This window comes from Triturus cristatus, chromosome 9 (assembly GCF_964204655.1).
Source record: "Triturus cristatus chromosome 9, aTriCri1.1, whole genome shotgun sequence".
In the NCBI taxonomy this organism is placed as follows: Eukaryota; Metazoa; Chordata; class Amphibia; order Caudata; family Salamandridae; genus Triturus; species Triturus cristatus.
Genome location: NC_140592.1, coordinates 1,119,852,360 through 1,119,879,125, shown reverse-complemented (window position 1 = coordinate 1,119,879,125; position 26,766 = coordinate 1,119,852,360). Strand labels below are relative to the sequence as shown.

The 26,766-nt window shown below is 45.0% G+C and overlaps 1 protein-coding gene across 5 annotated transcripts in view; it reads right to left on the bottom strand.

Moving 5' to 3' along the window:
* Positions 1-26,766, bottom strand: part of MDGA2 (MAM domain containing glycosylphosphatidylinositol anchor 2) — a 1,462,473-nt gene that overhangs the window by 722,372 nt on the left and 713,335 nt on the right. For 3 of the 5 annotated variants that reach the window (XM_085627023.1, XM_085627026.1, XM_085627025.1), the window contains exon 4: positions 19,586-19,794. In XM_085627023.1, the coding sequence (XP_085483149.1) occupies positions 19,586-19,794 (209 nt within the window). The remainder of the gene's footprint in view (positions 1-19,585; positions 19,795-26,766) is intronic. The other 2 variants (XM_085627024.1, XM_085627027.1) reach the window with 1 other exon arrangement.

Here is a 26,766-nt window from a genome sequence, read left to right as displayed (position 1 = left end):
GAGCTGCCACTTTATGTCATGGACCTTATAAGGTAATCAACCCTGCAGGGAAGATTTCAAATCAGAACATGCCCATTGAAGTCACTGGGTCCAAGTGTATCTGTTATCCTATTAATAATCAGTTGATGTATTGTCACAAAAAGTAATTGGCTTACATTCAAACAACATCTCATGCCAATGACCCATTTCCATAACAAGATGAAAAGGAATTATTCTTTATAGACAATCCTTCCACCATTTGCATACCAAAAACAGGATCTGGTCAATTTATTAAGCAACCATTGGCAAGTTAGTGCAATGGTTATTTTTCTTTATTTCTTATTACACACATATGCCACAAAGAGAAGAAAGAAAGTGAAATATGTTCCAAGCAGAAATTGGGCAACACTTGCTTACAAAGCAATCACTGATATGGCTGTTTACTAGTGATTTTTATTAAAATAACCATCCTTTTGATGTGCCATGATGATGATGATGAGTATTATTATCATTATCATTTGTGAATGAGACAAGAATAAAAGATGACAGAGCAAGCACTCAAACTGCAGGCAAATGAAATATAAATCATCCCCTAAATTGACAGCCGAACAGAAGTGGTGATATAAAGTTAAGATAATAAATAAATAAAAAGTGGACTTTGGTCCCACTTTGGCACCGAAAAAAAGGAACTATTTTAGGGAGATATGAACAATGTTTACAGATTTTCTGTGGCCACTCAAAGTGAATCTAAAGGGTAAAGTATGATCCATAGTCCTATGCTGTTTTCTGAGCGTGGTGGGAGCAAACTGTGAATAGTAAATAACAGACCAATGGATGAAGCCAGATGCACCAGGATCCCCTGTATGTATATCTAATATGTAACAATAGTCATTCGAGGTTTCATAGGTTTGATTCTTGAATACCATTTAATGGCATAATGCAGTCGTCCAAACATCCAAGCAGCTATCTGCTCATACTAAATAAAACAGATCAATTTAGAAGATTAGTTCTCCACAAGCTACTAATAATCTGCACAAGGAGCTGTTAAAAAAGGAGTGGCTGTTGGAAATAGCGCAAAGCATTTTAAGTGCCATTTGTATATAAGTGATTAAAAATGAATTCTGCTAATTGTGCCATAATAGATGTTGACCAAAATGGCCTTCTAATATTCTAAATAAGTTGGTTGAGCTAAAAAGCAATACACATATTTCTGAAATCAGTTGCTTGCAGTCCTGACAGTCTTACTGGTCATAAAGCAGTGTTTTTGCAGCTGTTTTGTTACGTTGTGATGGTACATTCTCAACATTGATTAGGGGGTTGTCTTTCACCTAATTAATTAATTAGCAGTTAATGAGATGCTCGTCAAACTTGGCAGTGCTAAACAGTGCACATGAAACAGTCATCAAGCCACATAAATGAGCTCAGGGGAAATATGATATCCAGGACTTTTCAGAGCTAAAATGTCACTGGTAGCTGATGTGTGGCCTTAAAACTAATGTTCTGTAAGGAACAGGGCACTCTTAATCACCCCAAATGTGACTGTTGCACTTGACCTAGAGGTTTTCTGCCTTAACTCAAAATAAATAGATCATTATGTAGTTGTTTTGTCTTTAGAGGAATCTTGGTCCTAAGTAATTGAGGTTTATAGTTACCCAACTCAATCCTGCTCAGATCTTCATTTGTATGCCTTTTGTCCAAACCACTTATTTACACTCCGCCTTCAACTTAAAACATTACATTATGGCCCACATTTACTAAGGGCTTGCATTGCAAAGCAACCTTGTGTGGCTCTGCGTGGTTTAGTAAATCTAAGGTAAGACAAGCTGCTTGAATTACATTATGGCAGGGAGGCGATCCATGGGTAAAGCCTGGGCGTTCCCACGCATCCACCCATGAATTTTGGTGCATTTCTGGGTCTTCAAAGAGTTGTAAACCTGGGAATGGGTCAAAATGGTACGCCTCCTAGACCTAGGGTTAAAAGGAGAAATATCTTTAGTTCTCGTTATTACTTGCTTTTCCTATGTGGGATGCATGCAGTATCACACAAAGAAATAGGATAATGCCTTTAACGATTTCAGGATTGTTTTTGTGCACGAAGGTGTCTCTTCCTGCACAAAATTAATCCTGCCTGTAATGCAGGTGCCCTGGAGCACGGGTGTTTGCGTTGGCGCTAGGCAGCACACAGCATAGGGAGGCAGCAGAAATGCACCAATCTTTGTAAATATGGTGCAGTTTCGATGTCTGCCTTTCACCTAATGCAGCGCAGCGATCTGCCTTGCTCTGCATTGAGTAGAATGTTAGTAGATCAGCTCCCCAAATACAATGGTAATACAAACGCATAGCTGATATTGAGTTTTATGCACAACTGGCTTTGAGAATTGGTTTAAAATCCTTTGACTAGCAATTTCTTCCGCAAGCCTCAATTTATAATTTTTTTAAAAAGCAAATTTTTATTAACACAGTAGTCTTGCTAATGCAAAATGGATCTTATATTTTTAAGCTGTTAACCACCTTGCCAAAGTCCAAAGCAACGTCCATACAGAGCCAAGTTACTCTGCACTTCTGTAAGTCATATAATGTGCTTACAGGCTCTGCCCAAAACAACAAGAGAAAGCTCCACAGAGATTTACACCTTAGCACATCTTACCTATGTTAGATTGGGTACTTTATGGAACGGAGTTGTACTATTTTTATTGTTGCTGTTTAATGCTTCTTTGAATCAAAAAAAACTTTAGAACTATATAGCTTTTTGTAGATGGCCTGCACCTCTGTGTATGATGCCCTGATGAATGTAGGCTCAACACAAAATAATACCAATATGTTTTGAAGAAGTCTCTCTCTCTCACTCAGCCTCTCCTACTCATTCTTCCTTCCTCTGTCGCTTCCACTTCCACTGAGTTTGTTACACTTTGGACTCGGCTGTAATATTTTTATTTGGATGTGTACTCCTAGCACATCATTGTTCAAATCTCAAAGATGTGCTAAAGTTGCGCTGAGATAAAAGTAAAAGAACAAGTAAGATGCACTTTACATCTAATAAACATTATGAGCTACCAAGATGGCAACAACTACAATTCAACACTCTCATGTGAGAGACGCTCTTCAGAAAAGTGATGATTGTAAAGAAACAACGGATACCTCTATCATAGCTATTCTTCCGTTTGAAGCCAAAATGAAATTCAGTGTCCCTAGCATTACCTTCCAGGGCATACATTCGGTTCTGCCATCATTCCTGGAAATAACTTACACAACCCTGAAGGCTCTAGAGATACGAGGACCAAACAAATAATCCAACTGGAAACTCTGACAGTAGAAAAGAAACATAGTGAATCAGTCTCATGGGTAGATACTGAACTTAGAATGATCTCCTTAAAGTCGCAAGTCTAATGCCTGACTTGATGCTCTTCTGGAAACGCCTCAAAAGACTTTGGGGCATATGTATCAACATCACCATTTGCGATTCTCAAATAGCGATTTTTAAAGAATCGCTATTTGAGAATTGCAAAACGGGATGTATTTAAAAAATTGCAAACTTTTTGCGATTTCTTAAAATTCCTTAATTGCGATTAGCAAATTGCGAAATCGCAATTAAGGAATACCTGCCCATTCATTCCTATGGGCCAGGAGACCCATAGGAATGAATGGGAAGTAATTCTCAAATAGCGAATCACAATTTGCTAATCGCAATTTGAGAATAATTTCAAAGGTGCAAGGGTGTCATGATGACACCCTGATGCACCCCTGAAATTAGCATGTGTGTGCATATGGCGCACATACATGCCCTAAGGGCATGTATGAGCACCACGTGGCACTTTGTGAAATTCAAAAAAGTGCTTTTTGAAAGGAAATCGCAAATTACCACCAACTGGGAGTTGGTGGTAATTTGCGATTTCTTAAGGATAATTCGCACAACTTGGGTGCTTTTTACATCTCATTTAAGAAATCGCAATTTGCGATTTCTTAAATGCTTATGCAAAATTAAGAAATCGCTAAATTAGCAATTCCTTAATTTTGCGATGGGATTTGCCTCATACATCCCGATTACCGATTTTTTAATCGCAAACGCTGTTATTTTGCGAATCGCAGCGTTTGCGATTAAAAAATCGTTTGATACATATGCCCCTTTTTCACGCAAAGAATTCCTTGAACAATAAACACCATCTTCTACCCTTCCCCGGCAGACAGTGGTATTTGAATTCATATTTTTTGGTGCATTGCTTCTACAATGTTTAAAATGTATTCCTAATGCACATTTTCATTCTAGATATAGTCTTTTGGCTAAGCCCTCGCTACAAGTGGGCCAGTATTTGCTGTAATATTTATCACGTCTGATAAAGGCAGACTCCACTGTCACAACATTTTTCGGTAGGAATAAATACCACCCAATTATACGTTTTTCCCCAATAATCGGGAATGTCATGCAGATTTTCGAGCTTACTGCACCAAAAACTGCTTATCCTGATATTTATTAGTGACCAATAAATATCACCAGATTTAACCTGATAATATTTAACTGGGATATGCAATTTGTATACCAATACCTGCAATTTCATTAGGTGCCGTTATTGATTTATCAAGTACAAGACAAAATTCACAAGGAACTCATTTGTAAACAATAATTAATAATATGTGACTCAATAATGTCACTCTGAATTAATCACAACCTCATATGACTTTTCTTTACAAAAACCATATCAAATCAATTATAAATCAATCTTCATAATAAGCCCACACAAAAAGCCTAATTCCTTTTTATTCAACCTAACCTCAGCCGAGGTAGGTATTATTTTATTCTAAAGGTCATTAATATCATAGACTTTTCATCAAAAATACATTTATACAAATTACAGATATATACAATTCATATTTACATTGACATGTGACCCCAAGTGAAAAACCATAACCTATTATAAATGCTTGTGTATGACAAAAGTGAAAAACAAGGGAAAAGGGTTATTGGAAATTATATAAGGACAGACTCGTTATTATTTGTAATTGTTTGGTAAAAAAAAATGTCTCTTTATATGTATTGTCGACGACGTTTCGACCCACTCTTGATACCGGGTCTCTTCAGGACTGTGTTTTCTGGGGACAATAATTGCGCACTTATGTCCATGTAGGATCCAGTATGTGGCAGCGGAGGATAAGTTTCTCCTAACTCTAATTCACTGTTTCACTCCGTATGGCTCAAGGATTCAATCATGGTTTCCCATTATTAATTCATAGAGAATGAGATCTTTAAACGCGGTGATTTCTGCAATCAGATTTGCCTGTCTTCGCGTATAATGGGACTTGATATCGCAGGTGTGTTCGGGAATTTCAATTTAAAGCCAAGGGTCTCATTTAATGAAGATGCCCGTCCAGCAGTCGGTATGTCGCTGTATAGGATTCAATCACCAGGATACCTGACCTTATTGATTTATCATTCATATCTGAATTTAAAAGTCAACATGTAATGAGGGCCTTCTTCTGTACTGTACTAAACAAAAACATAAAACAAAATAGAACATAAATGAAGTACAGCATGAAAGAATAAATAAACAGATTTATAGAGCACACGGACGCCCAAGGGCATCCCAGCACGGAATGCAGACAAGGAGACAGAGGGTAAAAACAGAAAGTATTACCCATTCAACAGCCACAGCTTCAGTTGTTTTCTAAAAGGGTCCTTGCTAGAAATAAGTCACAAGGCTAGAGTGATATCATTCCTTGCCCTGGTTGATAAATAAGTGAATGTGCGGCCTCTTCTTTAAACTAACTTGATCCTGGGTTCTTCAGGAAGTGCTTGGGGGTATTTAGCTGTACGCACTGCTATTTGAAAGTGCCAGAGGACTTCAAAGTTTTCTTGATGAAACTTCTACAGTTCACATTGTTCAACAGTTACTTTCTATGGAAAGAGGATTGGTACCAGCAGCTTACTGGTACATCAATGGGCAATTCAGCAGCACCAGCGTATGCTAATATGTTTATGAGTAGGTTTGAAGAGGAATGGATTTTGTCGAAAGAAGTTTGGAAATCTCACAGTAAAATGTTCGTCAGATTTATCGACGATATTTTCTTGATCTGGCAAGGACCAAAAAGAATACTCCAAGATGAGCTTCAAAAACTCAACATCATCGACACACGGATACAATTCACTCATGACATACAAGACTCATCCATATCCTTTTTGGATGTGAGAGTAATCAAACCAGCTACAGGATTTGAGACTGAACTCTTCAGAAAGACAACAGATAGGAACAATACTTTGTACTACTCTAGTTTCCATCCTCAGCCTCTTAAGGACCATTTACCATATAGCCAGTTCATAAGAGTGAAACGTATAGTATCCAACCCCACAAAGCTTGATGACCATTTGAAAGAGATGACATCTAGATTTACTGCACAAAGGTACCCTCCCCAAATACTTGAGCAGGCCAAACAATGCTGTAACAATGTAAACAGACAACAACTACTTCACAAGAGTCCACCTACCAACAAAGATTCCATAACAGTGGTATCCAAATATTCGACTTCTAGCTTCAAATTCAGGCAGATCATTAAAAGACATTGGGAAATACTGCGAATTGAACAGGATTTTAATAATATTTTCAATTCCGACCCCATATTCGCTTACACCAGGAGCAAAAATCTTGGAGAACTCATCAAATACAAAGAAACTTCATTCACTGTTCACAAAGGGACAGTACCCTGTTGGAATTGTAGCCATTGTAGCAATGTAATCAAGGGGACAACCATCAGTCACCCTATCAAAGGAAACAATATCAAGGTCAGAGCTACAGCAACATGCGACAGTGCAAACCTTATTTACATGATCAAATGCCCGTGCGGGAAGGTTTACATTGGACAAACTGAACGCAAAATTAAGATACGACTTAACGAGCACAAGTCCAACATTCGCACCAAACAGTTGAAATCGACAGTGGCACAGCATTTCCTGGAAGCAGGCCACAGCATCAGTCAATTACGCTATTGCGTATTAGAGACAGTTCTCAGACTAGAGGGTCGAGATAATCATAATGAACTTCTCAAAAGAGAGAATTACTGGATATCCCTTCTGTGTAGCATGAAGCCAAATGGTCTCAACGACCGTATGGAATTTAATTGTTACCTTTAAAGTTACAACAGCGCTAATATTTGATCATTAGCTTCCTTGGTCCTGCCTATAGCCTTTACCACGTGGTTTAATGTAATTTTTCACCATGATATTTAACGTTTCATTCATTGTATAATGTGTCATTTATCTTTCCTTCAATCAGATATTTTCCTTGTTATTATTTACTGTTACCATCTCCTTGCTGGAACAGATGTCACCCACTACACACGTTCTGTCTACACCATTATAGTTAATTTAACTCTCTGTTTTCATTTTGATTACCAGTGCGCTTTTATTTTTATTTTTATCACCATTCGACCCTTATCACCTTCCATCACCTTCCTCACCGTTCATGGAATAGCTAACTTTATTAGCACTAACAACCGACATTTTTATCACAACGTTGCCCCGGTTGCTTAGCAACCCTAGTTCATTTAATACACTTCCGGGTTACATGCTCGGGTTTTACTTCCGGAGCACACTACGCGAGAATCCTCACGCTTAACTCGGTAAGAACATCACTGTTCGATTCTAAAAGCATGTTTTTTAGCCGCGACGCATATTGGATTGCATGGAGCACTATAGCACACATTTAAAATTCATTTGTCTTACTCTAACTAATATCGAAAACACACGTGTTTACTATCACGTTTTATTATAATACACCCCAAGCCAACTTCATTGATTCCCGTTCTGTATTCACTCAACAGTGCACTTAGCTAACCTTCACGGACCTTCCTGATATTTCGGACAACTGCATAATAGAAAGTCGGCTCACTGCGAAACTTGTCGGATTAATGCTGTCACCACGCATAGTACTTTATGATAATGCTCACAAATACCGATTGTTTTTAAACATTTTGTATTCCGTAACATCACAGTTATTGCATATAACCACGTACCTGTCCAGAATCATTTACTGTGTGCTACGCTTTTTGTTTACATTATAGAAACGTTTTCCCTGATGAAGGCATGTTATGTTAATGCCGAAATGCATTGGGACTCCGCATTGGAATAATGCTAAAAGAAAACTTTAAAGAAACTTGTGAGTGAATAAAACACCATGAAACATCAACCTATGTAGAACTTTTGATTACTTTATTGAAACCCAATTGAGGGGCATTGGAGCCCGGGGGACTCCACTCAGTTGAGTGGCGCAACCGACTTATTTCTTCAGGAAGTGCCCATCACACGATCTCAATGACCTTGAGAGGCTGTAGTGGATAAACCCATCGCTGAAATCATTAGGCCCTGTATTATAAAAAGCACCATGTGCAAAAACCAAAGATTTGAAGAAATTTTAGTTTTTTGTGGACAGCCAATGGAGTTGTTTAAGATGTTCTGGTATAGGCTGTCTGCGCAGCATCTTCAAGAACAATCGAGCTGTTGCCTTCTGAATGATCTGAAGACAATCCGTCATATAATTCGGGAGGCCTAGGCTATGAGCATTATCTTAGTCAATCCTAGAAATAATCAAGGCATGTACTATAATTCTGTGGTTCTTATTGGGTAGCGGGTCTAGTGTCTTTCTTTGTGACCGTATGAGGGAGAAACAAGATCAGACCACGGTCAAAATTTGTGAGCAGAAAGATAACTCCCTGTCGAATTTTATTCTCAAATTTCTTACAACAGCGGTCAGCTTTGGAGGAACTACTAATGCTGACGGCCACTAGCTGTTAGACCATTTCTCTTAAGCATGCCCATAGTGCAGGATATTGTTTTTATCTGAATTGTAGTTGAGACAGCTCTGATCCATCTAGTCAACCATAGTGACAAGGCAGTTTTTAAAAGCTTGTTGGGTGGGCTCTGCATTTTTTCACTTGGAGAAAATAAGGTGGGTGTCTTCTGCATTCAACATGACCTGCATGATGTTCAACCGCATGATGGAAGCTAAAGGGCCATGTACACATTGAACAGTGTAGTATGTAAACAGATGCCCTGTGGGACCATGTATTCAAGAACCTTTCTTCCTGAAGAGAAGGTGACAAATGCACTGCATGTTCCCTAATACTGTAGTATGATTTTATCTCTTGTAGAGCTGTCCCTGAGATTCTTACATCCCTTAGCCACTGAAGGTGTGTCAAATGAGATATGGTATTGAACACCGCCCACAGGTACATAAGGATCAGGGAGGTACTGTGACCTTGATCTAAATAGGCCTTGATTAATTCTGGCACTTCAAACAGCACTGTGTTTGGACATATGGTGGGCCATGTATGACTTTGGGTCTTCTAAAATGAAAAGTGAGATGTTTGTTTCAGTTATACACCCACTTTGCAGACTTGCTTTGGAAGTCAGTTTGTTTCCATGTTTCTGAGAATACAAATGGGGAATGATTTGAAAGATTGATAAAAATAAGTTCATTGAGGTAAGGGGATGTGATACCTACTTGAAGGAAAAGAATTGCTTGGCCCAAATGTGATCATTAGGATCAGATGGAATGATATGGGTCTTATGGAATGCAATAATTTACTACCTTTGAAGGAAGGCCAAAGTTATTATGGCCAATTCATTTATGGTAAATAGTCTCTTTGACAATAAAGCCATGACTTGGAGCCACACGCATGTTAAAATGTGCTTTTAAATAGGTGGGCAAGGACTCAATACTATATACAATTTGGTTGCCCTGCTGGAACTAAAACCTCTGTTTCCTACAAACCTCTAAATAGGCTGATTAACTGAATTCCTCTCCTGATGGCAATAAGAAAAAGTATGTTTTTTGCCAATAAAGACCATAATTTGGCCTGTGTTTTCAAATAATAAGTGTAATCTTGAATCTTTTGATCTCATACAACTGCTCCCACCTGTCACTCCCTATCACTTGATATAAATTGCGTGCGAGGGTCGGAGTTTCGGAGTTTGACGCAGACTAGGTAGCAGAGCACCAAGCTCTGAGGGGCATTGAGGAGTGAGGGAGCAGCAGGGCTGTAGAAGCGAGCTGCAGGAGCAATGAGCGAGGATGGCGATGGGGTGAGCCAGCCTCTGTCGGACTCAGCAGAGGCACCGGTCCTTCCGGTCCCTTTGAGGAGCCTGTATCTCCTACCCTCTATCTCCCACTCTTTAGCACCTACCCCGGCTCTACTCCAAGCTCGGGTCACGGCTACCGCTAGCTCTGGTGCAGCGGTTGGCCATCTCTGACAATCACTGGAGGTATTTGGAGGGCTTAACACCTTAATAGCTGGCTCATTAGATTAATTTACAGCAACGGTCAGCGGCATACACCCACGGAGGTCAAGACAGTGTGGACAAGACAGTGCAGACAGTGCAGTGAGTGCAGTGGAGCTCTACACAGCATTGCAGAGTGCTTCACAGGAGGGGGCGGAGAGGCTAGGACCTTGAGGGTGAGACTGACATGAGCAGAAGCGGTCTGCATTAGGCCAATGCAGCTTGCTCATTCGGTGGTCTCTCCCCCTCAATCCCGCGAGCCTGCCACTCCACCACTCTACCATTCTACCACTCTGCAGCCTATAAGTAGCCACTGCGAGCACAGGCAAAAGCGCTACAGCAAGGTGGGAGGATAGTGGACAGTGTACAGTACACAGTGGACAGTGGGCATACAGAGGCATCTGCCAAGGGCCGTCTCCCACACATCAAGCCAGGAGGGAGCGTCTGAGCCTTCGCCTCCATCAGCTCAGGGCTTACCACTGCAGCGACCTACTTTCCCTTCCTTGGGGTCCTGCAAAAGCACCAAGAACCTGCCAAGCACCAAGTACCAAGCACCAAGCACCAGGCACCGGGGCCCTAGAGCCTGCCTGATCTCACTCCAAGGCTACAATCTCCAAAACTAAGCACCGGGTTGCAGATGAGGTCAGGGAGAACCAGGATGGCACACTCCCCCAGGCCAGGGGGAAAAAGGAAAGAGACAAAAGACAAATTCTACTGTTCAGCACAGCGCCCATTCCTCAATAATGGCAACTGACTCTGAAACAAAAGACATGGCATCACCAAGCAGTGCAAACCATCAAATTCTCTCAAATTATTTAACACAACCAAAAATTTACAAAAAATTAAGTTTTCCTAAGGGCGCAGGTTCTGCTCTTTATTCAAGCAATGCCACCCTCACGGTTTTGCAAACCCCTCTACTGCATTTACAAGTGCAGCTGCTTTCACCCCTCTCACTGCCGCAAGAAGAGGCTCGCCAGTGCATCGAAGACCCGGCTAGTCCACTCTCACACAGCAACTCAATGGTAAATCTGCTTGTTTTGACATTGAGCACAATGACTTTAGCCTCACCCTGCTCTCCTCGTTCCAAACAACTTGGGACTTCAAACGTCACGCCGACCATAGTGAAACAAAATTTGCCTCCAGCCAGCCAACCAGGAACTTCGATACCAACCGACCAACAAGCAACAACACAACAAGACCAAAACAAGCCCCAAGCTTTCCCACATTCTGTCCCCATCTGGCTCCATCACCACCCATGGTCCAGATCTCAGTCAAGAACCCCCCACTACTTCCATCACCCTAGAGTAGCCTGGGACGCCAGTAGCAATGGAGGAACATATACCAGCACCGGTGCTGGCAGCCCCAAAGGGCATGGACATAAACAGGATATAGGTAATGGGCACGGCAACTACTAATCAGACAACAAATCCGGGTCAAATAGAGATATGGGGCACAGTACAGGAAACTGAGCCCTACCTATCAATGAATGCCCTAGCCCGCAACATGTTGCTCAGATAGAATGGAACTTCCTGTACTCCTCCATGCATGCATACTCCAGGCCAATCCCAATCGAGACAATGTCAGAGAAAGCAACACCGAGATCATCGAGCAAGGGGGTGGAAATCCATCTAAAGGAAGCAACTCACCTTGCCGGCCAACACGGAACAGGGGTGTTTGTCAACGAATCACTCCAGCCAACACAATCACTGAGTATTATGCAGCCGGAAACAAACTCCATGCTTTTTAAGCCCAAGTACAATTCAAAAGGGCATTAGGATACTCTAAACAGAGGGAATATCCTTAGGCTGCTGTGGGCAATTCCAACCCTTCCTGCCCTGAGCTCCAACGACTTACTCTCAATAGAGTTCATCCACCCCATAAACCCCTCGATGCCAGAGATTACCACGGCCACATGGATAACATCCACAGTTGCCCAGAAAGTACTAGCAGAACATCGCATCTTTAAAGCTTGGAGAATTGACATCAATCCACACCAAATCCCAGGAAACCCGTCACCTCTACTTGCACCCATTATGAGGACCGTACTCACAAAACCACACAAGTGTCCTGAACTCCCTCTGAGGCGGAAAGCCGGAGGTTTTTGTAACTGCTACGCACTGCTTTTAAAAAAACTATCACTTTAGTTGTTTTAACTTCACAAAACTTATCCAGGCTCACCTGTGCTAAAGCGCTGCCTCCTAGCGCCAGCCAGACCCTCAGACACGAGCAACGCCCTCACCGCCAGCGCGGCAAAGGTGTAGCCACGCCCACTGCGAGGCCACGCCCACCAATCGGAACGAATACAAAAACGCTTGACAGCGCAACGAATCCTCATTGTCCTGAACTCCCTCTGAGGCGGAAAGCCGGAGGTTTTTGTAACTGCTACGCACTGCTTTTAAAAAAACTATCACTTTAGTTGTTTTAACTTCACAAAACTTATCCAGGCTCACCTGTGCTAAAGCGCTGCCTCTTAGCGCCAGCCAGACCCTCAGACACGAGCAACGCCCTCACCGCCAGCGCGGCAAAGGTGTAGCCATGCCCACTGCGAGGCCACGCCCACCAATCGGAACGAATACAAAAACGCTTGACAGCGCAACGAATCCTCATTGTCCTGAACTCCCTCTGAGGCGGAAAGCCGGAGGTTTTTGTAACTGCTACGCACTGCTTTTAAAAAAACTATCACTTTAGTTGTTTTAACTTCACAAAACTTATCCAGGCTCACCTGTGCTAAAGCGCTGCCTCCTAGCGCCAGCCAGACCCTCAGACACGAGCAACGCCCTCACCGCCAGCGCGGCAAAGGTGTAGCCACGCCCACTGCGAGGCCACGCCCACCAATCGGAACGAATACAAAAACGCTTGACAGCGCAACGAATCCTCATTGTCCTGAACTCCCTCTGAGGCGGAAAGCCGGAGGTTTTTGTAACTGCTACGCACTGCTTTTAAAAAAACTATCACTTTAGTTGTTTTAACTTCACAAAACTTATCCAGGCTCACCTGTGCTAAAGCGCTGCCTCCTAGCGCCAGCCAGACCCTCAGACACGAGCAACGCCCTCACCGCCAGCGCGGCAAAGGTGTAGCCACGCCCACTGCGAGGCCACGCCCACCAATCGGAACGAATACAAAAACGCTTGACAGCGCAACGAATCCTCATTGTCCTGAACTCCCTCTGAGGCGGAAAGCCGGAGGTTTTTGTAACTGCTACGCACTGCTTTTAAAAAAACTATCACTTTAGTTGTTTTAACTTCACAAAACTTATCCAGGCTCACCTGTGCTAAAGCGCTGCCTCCTAGCGCCAGCCAGACCCTCAGACACGAGCAACGCCCTCACCGCCAGCGCGGCAAAGGTGTAGCCACGCCCACTGCGAGGCCACGCCCACCAATCGGAACGAATACAAAAACGCTTGACAGCGCAACGAATCCTCATTGTCCTGAACTCCCTCTGAGGCGGAAAGCCGGAGGTTTTTGTAACTGCTACGCACTGCTTTTAAAAAAACTATCACTTTAGTTGTTTTAACTTCACAAAACTTATCCAGGCTCACCTGTGCTAAAGCGCTGCCTCCTAGCGCCAGCCAGACCCTCAGACACGAGCAACGCCCTCACCGCCAGCGGGGCAAAGGTGTAGCCACGCCCACTGCGAGGCCACGCCCTCTACAACCAGCACAAATGTGCCGACCTCCCCAGCGCAGCGGACGAGCGCAGCGGGAGCGCCGTTTGCGCGCCGAAGGCGCGCCTAAGGCAAGCCCGTCCGCGCACGACCGGGCTTAGGGCCAGAACCCCTGCCCGATTCTCTTCACCCAACTATAAGGTACTCCCGTAGAGATCTATTGAGCCTCAGACCCCCTCCACCCTCCTGTGATTACATCCATAATCTCAAGGGACCCTTCACTTGTTGCTCCTTTTGCAAACCACTCCAGCTCACGCTACCAACTAAACCCAGCAAACCCGCCACCCTCAACCTTGCCTCTCTAAATTGTCGTTCACTTCCAAAACATGCGACTCAGATTGCCGACATCATAGAAGATCATGGAATCGATATATTCTTCCTCACGGAAACATGGCTCGGTCCTCATTCACAATCAGACATGGTACTAGCAACACCACAGGGCTACTGTATTCAATCCCTACCCCGTCCTCTAGGCAGAGGAGGCGGTGTAGCTATCATCCATCGAGAACACCTCCACTGCAAAACCCACGACGCACAGATTACCGACGCTGAAAGTCTGCATTTTACCGTCACACTCAACCCAACCACTTCTCTAACAGGACTCCTCATTTACCGCCCCCCCGGCACCCCGGGCCCCTTCACCTGCTCTCTTCTGGACCTAGTCACAACTCAGGCCCACTCCTTATCAAACTATATGATAGTTGGGGACCTAAACATCCACCTAGAAGACCCGCCCGACTCGGTAGCCAATGATATGATTCAAGATCTAGCGGCCTTCGATATCCGTCTATTAAACTCCGGAGCCACCCACATTAAGGGCCAACTATTAGATCCTGTATTTACCAGCTCGCTCTCAATGCTAGCAAAGGAGGCCCTTCCCCTTCCCTGGACAGACCACTTCTTGGTCCCTTTCCAATTACCTGGAACCTTCACGAAAAACCGTACACCCCCTACCTTCAGCAAGGATAGGACCTGGCCCAGACTCTCCACGGACGAATGGGCCCAGACCCTTGAAAAAAACATCCCTGCTCACGCTGAAGACCCAAATACGGCAGACAGAAGATTCAGGGACTGGATTACCGTCTCCCTAGACCTAGTACTCCCACTTAGAAATAGGGAAAATAAAAACGGCAAACATGGCTCAGCACCATGGTACTCCGCAGAACTAAGAACACTTCGCAAAAACTGCAAAAAGGCCGAACGACTCTGGAGAAGGAATTGGCAACATGCCAGCAAAGTAGCCTACCAGGCCACGGTCAAACTTTACAAAGAGGCCATTAAATCAGCCAAAGCTTCTTACTACAACACACGAATACAAGAAGCATCCAATTCAGCCCGAGAATCCTTTTCAATCGTCAAAGAGCTGACCAAGGTCCCCACCACCTCTCCCTCCAACACCCCCAAAGTTGACAGAAGTAATGAGCTAGCTAACTTCTTCAACGAGAAAATCACCCGCATCCTGACCTCCCTCCCACCCCCCAGCTCCCCTAGCTTCACGGAAAGTAGTACCTCCCTCGAACAGACTGAAAGCATCTGTCGTCCTTTGCTTCAGACTTTCCGACCTGCCACCCCCGTAGAGGTTGAGCGAACCCTAGTAAAAATGAAAAGTGGATCCCCTTTGGACCCAGCCCCTATAAGGTTCCTCAAGACTGTAGCCTCAGTAATTGTGCCTACTATTACGGACCTTATCAACTGCTCGTTTACCCACGGAACCGTCCCCGACAGCTGGAAGAGTGCTGTGGTCAAAGCACTCTTAAAAAAACCCCAGCTAGATCCATCGGACCTGTCCAACTATAGACCAATATCCTTACTCCCGGGCATTAGCAAAGTCACCGAGAAACTGGTAAACATCCAACTGTCCCAGTTCCTTGAAACAAATAAACTGCTCCGACAATCCCAAACCGGATTTCGCCCAGGCCATGGAACGGACACCGCACTCCTCGCAGTGATTGAAGAGGCAAGGGGCTTACTAGATTCAGGGGGATCAGTGGCAGTGATCCTCCTGGATCTAAGTGCAGCCTTTGACACGGTCAACCACCGTGTCCTTCTGCATAGACTGGCAAATGCAGGACTTACCGGGACAGCTATCAAATGGATCGAATCCTTTCTCACATGACGCACTTTTCAAGTGTGGGACGACAGCCATCACTCATCCACCCTCCCTCTCACCAGCGGCGTCCCCCAGGGCTCTTCCCTAAGCCCGACGCTTTTTAATGTCTATATGGCCCCCCTCGAGGATGTGGTAACACCATTTAACATCAAAATGGTGAGTTACGCTGACGACACCCAACTAGTCGTCTCCTTGTCCCAGCTGATTGACCATCCTGAAAATCTAACTAACTGCCTCATAGATATCCACAACTGGATGAATGACTCATCACTGAAATTGAATGGGACTAAGACAGAGGTAATGCTACTCGGCAAGCAATGGACAACTATCCCCCCTACACTATGGCCCGATGTGTTTGGAGAAATTCCCCCCCCTAAATCTGAAATCAAGACACTCGGGGTGTGGCTTGAGCCACAGCTTACGATGAAAACCCAGGCAACCAAAACCTCGGGCATATGTTTTGGACTCATGCGCACGACCCGTAAAATCCTGCCCCTACTCCTACCTATGTCCAGAAAGCTTCTTATCCAGGGTCTAGTGCTGTCCCGCCTGGACTATAGCAATCTGGTCTATCTGGGAGCCCCCGAGGCTACCATCACGAAACTCCAGCGGACACAGAACGCGGCAGCACGCATGATTACCAACACCCCCTCCAGAATATACGCCAAGCCAGCCCTCAAAACCCTGCATTGGCTCCCCGTGCGCCAAAGGGTGCACTTTAAAGCAATGTGTACGACACACAAGCTTTACAACGGATCTGGTCCAGCGATCCTCAGTAAAATGATCACACCTTATACAGCAACCAGATCACTACGATCTCAAAATGAGAATCTAGTCTGCATCCCCAGATTCAAAAAAGCCCGCACAGGAGGTCGACAATTCTCCGTACAGGCGGCTAAGGGCTGGAACGCACTCCCTCGAGCCCTCAGACTGGAATCCAACTACCTTGCTTTCCGCAAAAAACTAAAGACCCATCTGTTTCCCAAATAACTCCCTTCGACCGCCTTCCCTCTCATTAGGATTTCAAGTTACATAGCGCGGGGATGCCCTTGGGTCACCAGGCGCTTTAGAAATCGCTAAAATAAATAAATAAATAAAAAAATTGAGTGCATAAAGGGGCTCTGGGACAATCTCCGCAAAAGAAGGCCAATCTGATGGCAGACCTACAAGATAGATTTTGGGCAGCACCAGCACCTTGAAATAGACCTTCAGGCCTTGGACTAATCACCAGAACCTTCTCAGAATAGCAATGACGTTTCATACAGAAGGAAGGTGGCACAAGAGTCAGGGACACTGCACTTCGCCTATGCTCATAGAATGTTAATGGCCTCTCAACAAACATTTTGGATCCAGACTTCCTGCAGTATCTTAATTCATTCGACTTAATCATGCTGCAGGAAACATGGCTCGCTGACCCACACTACCTACACCACTTTATTTGCTTTGCCACATCGGCCGCAAAGTGCTGCAAATTCGGCCACCGCTCAGGAGGGCTGTCAAAGCTACGTATCCACGGTCAGCATAACGTCGGCAATACTAGTACGCTCTTCTTCGGGAGGCACCATAGCAGTCAAGATCAGCATCTCTCTCTGGGGAGGACACGGTGAGGTGGTGCTAGTGAATACATACATCCATACAAACAGCAAAGCCAAGGATTTGGGAAAGGTAATAGGCCAAGTACCAAGCTTCATAACTGAGATAGAAACCCCAGACTTCATCCTCTCTGGGGACCAAAACCAATACCTTTTTGGCATGATAGGGGACAAAGAGGCCAGCACCCAAACTTCACTGTGTAACATCCCGAGTCAGTACGCACTGCTACATGGAAGTAAGAGCCATAAGAAGAATCGCCTCCTGGAAGACCTGGAACATCTCAACTTTAGGGCTCTCAATGGAAGATTTCCTGGAGACTCCCCGCCCCCCTCCTCAACAAGTTCCATACTAGATTACATGTTTGTAAGCCTATCATTGTTTCTCTGCATCCATGGGTTTGGAATTGGGGATAAGGAGGACGGTGATCACTGTCCACAAGAAACTCTGTTATTAGCAACTGCACCTCCTTCCATCTACAGAGATGTGGCCTTAGGCGCCATTTACACCTCACACCTCAGGAGGCTTAAATATGCAGCATCAAATTTGGAGTCCCTGTGAACAGCAGCAATCGAGCTCTTTCAGTCACAAGCAACAGGCACAAAGGACCACTTATCAAACTGGGAAGACTTCACTGCTACATTTTTAAACCTCTGTGCCTCGTCATCTAAAAAATATAATCGCCAGGCATCCAGCCGGTGAAATAGGATCCCGAAAACACAAAGGGACCAATTAAAGCTTCTCAAAAAAATCAGTAAATGGCACTCTGAGATCTCTGAGAAGACAGCCAGGGGCCTCAAGCCTTCGGCTCCCCCTGCAACAACAAAAAAACCTCACTTAAAAAAATGAAATGGAGAATCAACAAAGAGCTAAAAGAAGCAACTTGGGCAAGGCTCTTCCACGACATAAACCATAATGATAGCGCTCGCTTTTAGAAGACGGCGATCGTCATAATCCACGCTCATTATGAAGGCATTTCGTCAAACATCTCAGCAGCATCTTCGGCAGTATTTCTAACTAACCATTTTAATAATCAAACTTGGGAAGATCGAACAATCGATTTAAATAGAATGTCACCAAGGGAACGCAAAGGAGCAGACTTAAATGAGGCACCGGCGCCACCCATGCCGGAGACTGATTACACATCTGAGCATGAGGCCAGTGTCCCAATGACACTCTCAATAAAGAAGCAGATTGCAAAAGGGAGAAGAGAAGCGGCGCCGGGCCCGAACTGCATTCCACCGGCACTGTTGAAACAGAAGGCGGCTGACTGAGCAAATATTTTGCAACCCCTTTTCTCTGCAGTTAGATCATTAAGTAGAATACCAGAATCATGGAAGGGCTCGACAAATGTACTGATCTACAAGAGTGGCAACAAGGCCCTGCCAGGCAATTATCCCTTGGTGGCACTGATCGACAATGAGGCAAAATATTTTGCGGGCACCGTACTAGAGGTTCTTACAGCAGGGGCAGACACCAACGAGATAATACCTTTAAAGCAGACAGGTTTCTGAAAAACGTCAAGCACAGCAACAAATATCATTGCAATTTCTTTACTTATCGACGCAGCCAAGACTGCCAACCTCCCTTTACACCTATGCCTTATTGACTTCAGTGCTGCCTTTGATAACGTTGAGAGGGGAAGACTGTGGGGGAAGTTGGCATGCTGGGGAATTCCACAATCTGTCCTAAACATCTTGTCACTTCTCCACACAGATTCCTGTGTCCAGGTGAAACTGGGTAGGGAAACTCACCTCTCTGGAAGAGTGCTCACAACCAAAGGCCTGAAGCAGGGCTGTGTGCATTTTGAGTGAAAGGTTAAAAAAACTGAATGTGTATAAGGACTTATTGTACAAATCAATTTACTTGACAACACAACAAAAACAATTTAGGATAACCAGAGAAAATAACAGAGATATGTCCTCAATATAAAATGATGGAAGAACAAAAAATAGTGGGAATCAGAAAAAGATGTACTGTACCTTGATTCCTACCTGGGTGAAAAAAGGCTCATAAATTTCCACTCCTTTATCTGTTCCCTGCAATAATATCTCTTGACCGCGTCTCCAGCTGTATCGAACAGGTGGGTTGGAGTTGGCAATGCACCGAAGAAACACAGTCCTTTCATAGTAAAACTGTTCCTTTGCTTCTCCTATACTTTGATGGACAGTTACAATAGGATCATCTAAATCTGTAGGAAAATAATGCAAAAAAACAACACTGTTAGTGGTGCAATAAATTGTTAAGTATCATTGCTTGGACAACAAAAACAGCAATGTTTTTCTCAGTTTCCAACTTTCACTGTACAATTCTGCTAAGGGATTGTTTTTTACCATGTTGTTGGTTTGGTAACAATACTGTTTTACAATACAAGTTCTAGAGGGTATGATTTAAGTTGTAGCAACCATGCAAATCTAGGTTTTGTTGAAATAATGTTTAAAAAAAACAATGTACACAATGCTCAAAATGTTGTTTTTTGATGTTTCAGTAGCAAGGAGGGCGACGCGGGTGGTGAAGTACGCTGAGATGATTGCTAAGACATACCAGCACCTAAAAATATAATTATGCAACGGCACACTACAAAGCCAGAATGAAAGTTCTAAAAGTTGTGTGCTCACTAAAAAAATATCTTTTTGGTTTGCAGGTTGCAGGTTCGACTACCAGTGTGTTTTCCTTAGCCTTTCATGCTAGTGTAAGAAATGATACGATATAAATGTTTTCCATATAAAACACTTTGGTGACATAACTGGCAGATAAATATTAATATCACTACTGAGGCGGAAGCCGGTAGTGGCTAGTTTTAAAACTTTGTTTCTCTGTGTATAAAGTGTGTTTTTAATACTTGTACTGTGCTTAAGACCTTGGCCTCACCTGTGCCACAGCTCAGCGGCTGACAGCTTGCCGCTTTGCTCGTAGAGCACATCGCGTCCTGCAGCCATTCTTGGTTGCCGCCGGACACGCCCACCGCGCCAGGCCACGCCCCCCCCGCCTAAATTGGTATAAATAACGCGCCAAAGCGCCTGCGCCCTTCTACAACCTGGAAAACACTACTGAGGCGGAAGCCGGTAGTCGCTAGTTTTAAAACTTTGTTTCTCTGTGTATAAAGTGTGTTTTTAATACTTGTACTGTGCTTAAGACCTTGGCCTCACCTGTGCCACAGCTCAGCGGCTGACAGCTTGCCGCTTTGCTCGTAGAGCACATCGCGTCCTGCAGCCATTCTTGGTCGCCGCCGGACACGCCCACCGCGCCAGGCCACGCCCCCCCGCCTAAATTGGTATAAATAACGCGCCAAAGCGCCTGCGCCCTTCTACAACCTGGAAAACACTACTGAGGCGGAAGCCAGTAGTCGCTAGTTTTAAAACTTTGTTTCTCTGTGTATAAAGTGTGTTTTTAATACTTGTACTGTGCTTAAGACCTTGGCCTCACCTGTGCCACAGCTCAGCGGCTGACAGCTTGCCGCTTTGCTCGTAGAGCACATCGCGTCCTGCAGCCATTCTTGGTTGCCGCCGGACACGCCCACCGCGCCAGGCCACGCCCCCCTCCTACGCACCGACACTACCTATAAATCATGAGTTTCTGTCGGAAGCGCAGCGGACGAGCGCAGCGGGCGCGACGAATGCGCGCCGAAGGCGCGCATAAGGCAAGCTCGTCTGCGCTCGTCCACGCCTCGGCAGTGGCTGCAGCGCTCCCCGATGCTCCTGCCCTTACACCCTCCACCAGCTCTCCGTATCTGTCACGTGAGTTTTTACTCTCCCTCAGAGACTTTGTTAATGAAGGCCAACTCTCCTTCATGGACACTGCATTCCCCTTACAAGACTTCGCCTGCAAAGGTCTACTGATGGGCGGCCTGCTGAATGTCAGGTCATTGCCCAAACACGCCAATGAAATCTCTCAGCTTATCGAGAATCACCACCTCGACGTATTGTTCATGACTGAGACCTGGACCCACTCCGACTGTAACATAGAGCTAGACTGGGCATGTCCACAAGATTATAAAATCTTACATCTCCCAAGACCCAAGGGTCGGGGTGGTGGAGTTGGCATAATCTACAGAGCCTCCTGGTCCATAAAAACACTTGACATGGACCCAGTGGCTGGTACGGAAATATTAGGTCTTTCAATTAACTGTCTCTCCGGAACATCCTTTACGGCCGTAATATGTTACCGCCCGCCGGGAGCTTTTAATTCCACACAACAGCAGTCGCTCCTCACGACTATTACGAATATGGCCACTTCCCACAACAAATTGCTTGTTCTGGGTGATTTCAATCTTTGGCCCAATGGTAGTCTGGACTCTGCTTTAAACAATCTCCTACTCTCCTGCGAAGGTGTGGGACTTTCGCAATTGGTCAGTGAACCTACACACTCAGCTGGAAACCAGCTCGACCTTATTTTTTCTTCCCCCCAGCTGGCTTTCCTGAACGACATTCTGCCTTTGTGCTGGACTGACCATGCACTTATTAAATTTCACATAGCCAGCGGCAGAGTTAACAAACCGCCACTCAGTATCACACCCGACTCTCTGTATAGAGACTGGAAAGTCTTAGATAAACAGAGACTGACTGGCCCCGTATTCGAGGTGGAAGACAGCTTCTCCACAGCCCGGTCGGTGGAGGACAACTATACGTCCTTCTGCACCAACATCGTTAATATCTCAGAGCGTATCGTTCCTCTGGAAAAATGTAAGCCAAGGAGAAGAGCAGCCGCCCCTTGGTTCAACGACTCCCTGAGAGCCCTCAAGCTGGTTTGCAGACAATCTGAGAGAAAGTGGAGGCAAGGCTATCTCGACTCCAATAAAACTCTTTGGAAAGACAATCTCCGAGCGTATAAATCTGCCATTGTCCGAGAAAAGGCTAATTATTACTGTTCTACGATTACCAACGCCACAAATAGTGCAAAAAGCATTTTCCAGATACTTAGAAATCTTACTCACCCAGATTGTGTTACGTCAACGCAGCCTCCCACCCAAGCCCTCTGTGATAATTTGGCAACCTTTTTCATTAATAAAATTAATACCATTATTCAAAACCTGAAGACCCCCCCCGCACTGGGAGATGCCAATACTCAGGGAGCCAGCACCAGCCCCCTGGACCTGTCGCCTCAATCTTCCTGCGCGACGGCTAGACTGAGAGCATTCTCCATGATCTCTGAACCCGAGTTTGCAAAACTGGCGTTCAGTATTACCTCAGGTTCCTCGCTCGACCCACTGCCTCCAAAAATTTGGAAAAGCTCTGGAATAGAACTTTTTGGCATCCTGCGCCAAATTTGCAACCAGTCTTTGCAATGTGGCTATGTTCCAACCCCGTGGAAACAGGCGCTTGTTACCCCGCTCCTGAAGAAACCCTCCCTCAACCCAGACTGCCTTTCCAACTATCGACCCATCTCCCTACTGCCTTTCCCTGTGAAGGTAGTGGAACGATGGGTCAGTTCCTGCCTTTCTATCCATCTTGAGCAGAACAACCTTCTGGACGATCTCCAATTCGGCTTCCGTCCTGCCCACGGGACCGAAACGGCGATTTTAACAGCCATGGAGGATCTTCGCATGCGTGCAGACAGGGGCCAGTCAGTGGCATTGATACTGCTGGACCTGTCTGCCGCATTCGATACGGTCAACCACAGGACGCTGCTGTTGAGACTCAGGGAAGCTGGTGTGGAAGGCACAGCTTTGCTTTGGTTTCATTCTTACCTGCAGGACAGGAGACAGGCTGTCTCCCTCCCCCCATTTCAATCTGCTTTTTCACCTGTGCCACAGGGAGTTCCCCAGGGATCCTCCATCAGTCCCATCCTTTTTAATGTATACCTTAAACCACTGATTACATTAATCAAGTCATTCGGGTTAAAAACAATTAATTACGCAGATGACACCCAGCTCATTCTCTCCTGGGAAGGAGAGGACTCCATCTCCCTGACCTCCTTCCATGAGTGTCTTAGAGAAACGGCTGGCTGGCTCCATAGGAACTCTCTTCAATTTAATGCCTCCAAAACAGAGGTTTTGTTCCATGCTGGCACCACGCTATCACACCAGTTCCCGAACGACTTCTGGCCTCCTGAGACAAGGGAGAAACCTAAACCTGTCTCCTCGGTCCGCAACCTGGGGGTCATGCTCGATAACAAGCTGAGTATGGAAACCCAGGTGGCAAAAACAGTGGGGATCTGCACGGCTTTGCTACGCTCCCTGCGAAAAATTATGCCACTTCTCCCTGCACAAGCCCGGGCGCTGGTAGTCAGGTGTACGATTCTGAGTCGCCTGGACTACTGCAACGCCCTACTCCTTGAGTCCCCTGTCACGCTGTTGGACCGGTTGCAACGAATTCAATCAGCCGCGGCCAAACTGGCTCTCGGCTGGTCGAGAAGGTCTTCGGCCACTGCGGCACTGGCCGAATTGCACTGGCTACCCCTAAAGCAGCGGGTGGCTTTTAAGTCCCTCTGCATTGTATTCAAGGCCTTGCACGGACTCGGGCCCAGGCCCCTGCAAACCTTGTTTCAGTGGTATACTCCTACTAGAGAGCTTCGGTCTTCCTCGGCGTATCTGGTAAGGGTGCCCAGATACAATAAAGTCAGAACCGGGGGCAGATCCTTTAGGGTCGCAGCTGCCAAGTTATGGAACAGTCTGCCCATTAAAATACGCCAAACCCCCCAACTTCTCCCATTTAGGAAGTGCATCAAGACCTGGCTCTTCCCTTAGACCTCCCTGTCTTACCTACTTGTGCTCCTCTTCAGTATAGTATTTTTCCTCAGCGCCAGGAAGCCTGCAAGGTATCAGCTGCGCTATATAAATAATTAAAATAAATAATAATAAAATAAATAATATCATCCAGAGCATAAACAGCAATGTGAGTGCAATGTGTTTAGCATTTGATAATTCTGCCCGATATACCAAGAATAAGCGCGCATGAGCTTTGCTGGCCGCTGCCAGTATTTCCAGACACCACAGAGCCTTCTGTGACATTTTTTAATGGCGGCGGACACAAGTAGTCGTGGTCAGATGGGGCTACCGTTTGAGTAGGTTTGCTGCCGCTCGCGTAGATTTTCAGCAAAATCTACTCGAATGGCCGCAAGCTCTTGCGCAACACATGGTGGCATTCATGCTCAATTTCAGCACTGCTCACACTACCAGCACTGAAATGCGGTGCTCCTTGTGCTACCAGTGCTAAATTACAGCGCAAGCACCATATTTTCCACCCGTTGGCAGAATTCTGCGGAACCTCACTGACTTTTTCTGTAACTCCGTGACTTCTGCCCAATCCTGGTCTTTACATCATCTACATGTCTAATTGCGTGTCTATAATTGAGCATTATGGTACATACTGAGATAAAATATATTATTAAATTTACTGCAATTTAATTAGGGGCATATTTATTAGCACAATTTTATGCTATAAAAAGAAATATAAACAAGGTTTCATGCGTGTGAAAAATCTTTCCTTGTAAAATAATAATGCATAAAAGAAAAAACGTAATTCCTTGTAGATTTAACTTTGAGGATTAATAAAGAACAGCTACAAGATGTCATGCTGTATAACTGTCCTTTCATTCATTGTCTGACATTGGCAGCCTCAGCCAGTGCGGGCGGGAGAAAGGGATGGGTGACTGGTGTTTCTCTGCTTAGACACACATGTCCCTAATATGTCAGTAATGTATTGTTGTGACACTGATTCCTGGTATGCTGCCATTTCATGCAGTGCCAATTTAATTTCTACCAGCCAAGACATTATTTGATCCATTGTTCCTGTTTACAAACCCTGTCACGTTATGCCCACTTTCTCTTATGCCACACTCGTCTACATGCCGTCCAGTTGCCACACCTAGCAGCCAGAAAAGTAATTATGGTTGTGCTTTCACATATGCTAGCCAACTGATCATGTGACCATGTTTCTTCATATGCCACCTAAGTCATGTGACTGTAATCCTCTGCACAAGGCATGCTAATCATGATATGTCTTTCAATGAAATCCCAGCCAATGCACGTATGCCAGGAATGCATTGTGACGCCATTCATATGTATGATTACACATAGACATGTACAGATACACACACATACATACAGATACAAACATACACCCCGTATGCACCCCTCCCTTCCTTCAAACTGTCCAGTACATCCCAAAGGGTCAGGATGCAGCATAGAACATTATACCACAGCTGGGGGGGGTTTATATTTAGACCCCTCTATTGTTTTTGCAACACAGAACCTGGATACCATCATAGGTGACAAACAACACTACAATATGTGAGGGGACTTGTCAAGTTCCTTCCGCACACATTCAATAGTACTGGATGCATCCCCACTCAACTCACCCCTTCTTTCCATCTGCCAATTGCCACCTTGCCTCAATGAGACAGCCTGGAACCCAACTTTGTTTTTAGTTAGAGATTGCAAATATCTCAGGTAGTATTTTATTTACACTTTTCAACCAAACTTAAAACCTTTCAACTACAGCACAATTCAAAATGATTACATAACGTTACATTGCTCTGCCTGTTTTAAAGGATTCAGCTATGCATCAAGTCACCTAACCCCTCTACCCCCCAGCAAATAGCTTTTGTGTGCTCATGGTTGGTCTGTACCTAGATCACCCCATACCCATAAGAGAGCCAGCCTGTACAACCAGGCCATACCTTGGTCCCCTGGCGCAGGCAGCATCCCCCAACCCCCAAATGGCCAGTGTCCCAAAGTGCCAATGCACATGTGCTAGGTTAGGCTAGGGGCTGTGAAAGTGACCATCCCAACTTCTGTAATTGTAGCTTCTCTACATGTTGCAGGCACACCCCATCAAGGTCCCACTGACACTGATCATCTCATGGATGTATTACTTAGTGACTTGCAAGGATGACCTTAAAATCCCTGCTAACCATGTACTCACCTCACCACGTGGTTCACATACCACCTGTGAGACATATTGGTGTGCATAAGCAAAAAGGTTGCTCGCAAATATGGCATTACCCCCAGGAGGCAAACAAACGCTCCCCCTGATACAGCTTGGGGATACAATCCAACCTATATGATCTCAACAACTGCGAAAGCCGCCTGTTCAAGCGCTTGGTGGAGTCATTCAGCACCGAGGCACTATGGGAGACCAAGCAATCAAGGCTTCCGGGTAACACTTAGCAATCTTCATAACTTCACACACGACGGCCTCAAATAGTTCTCTACATCTGATTT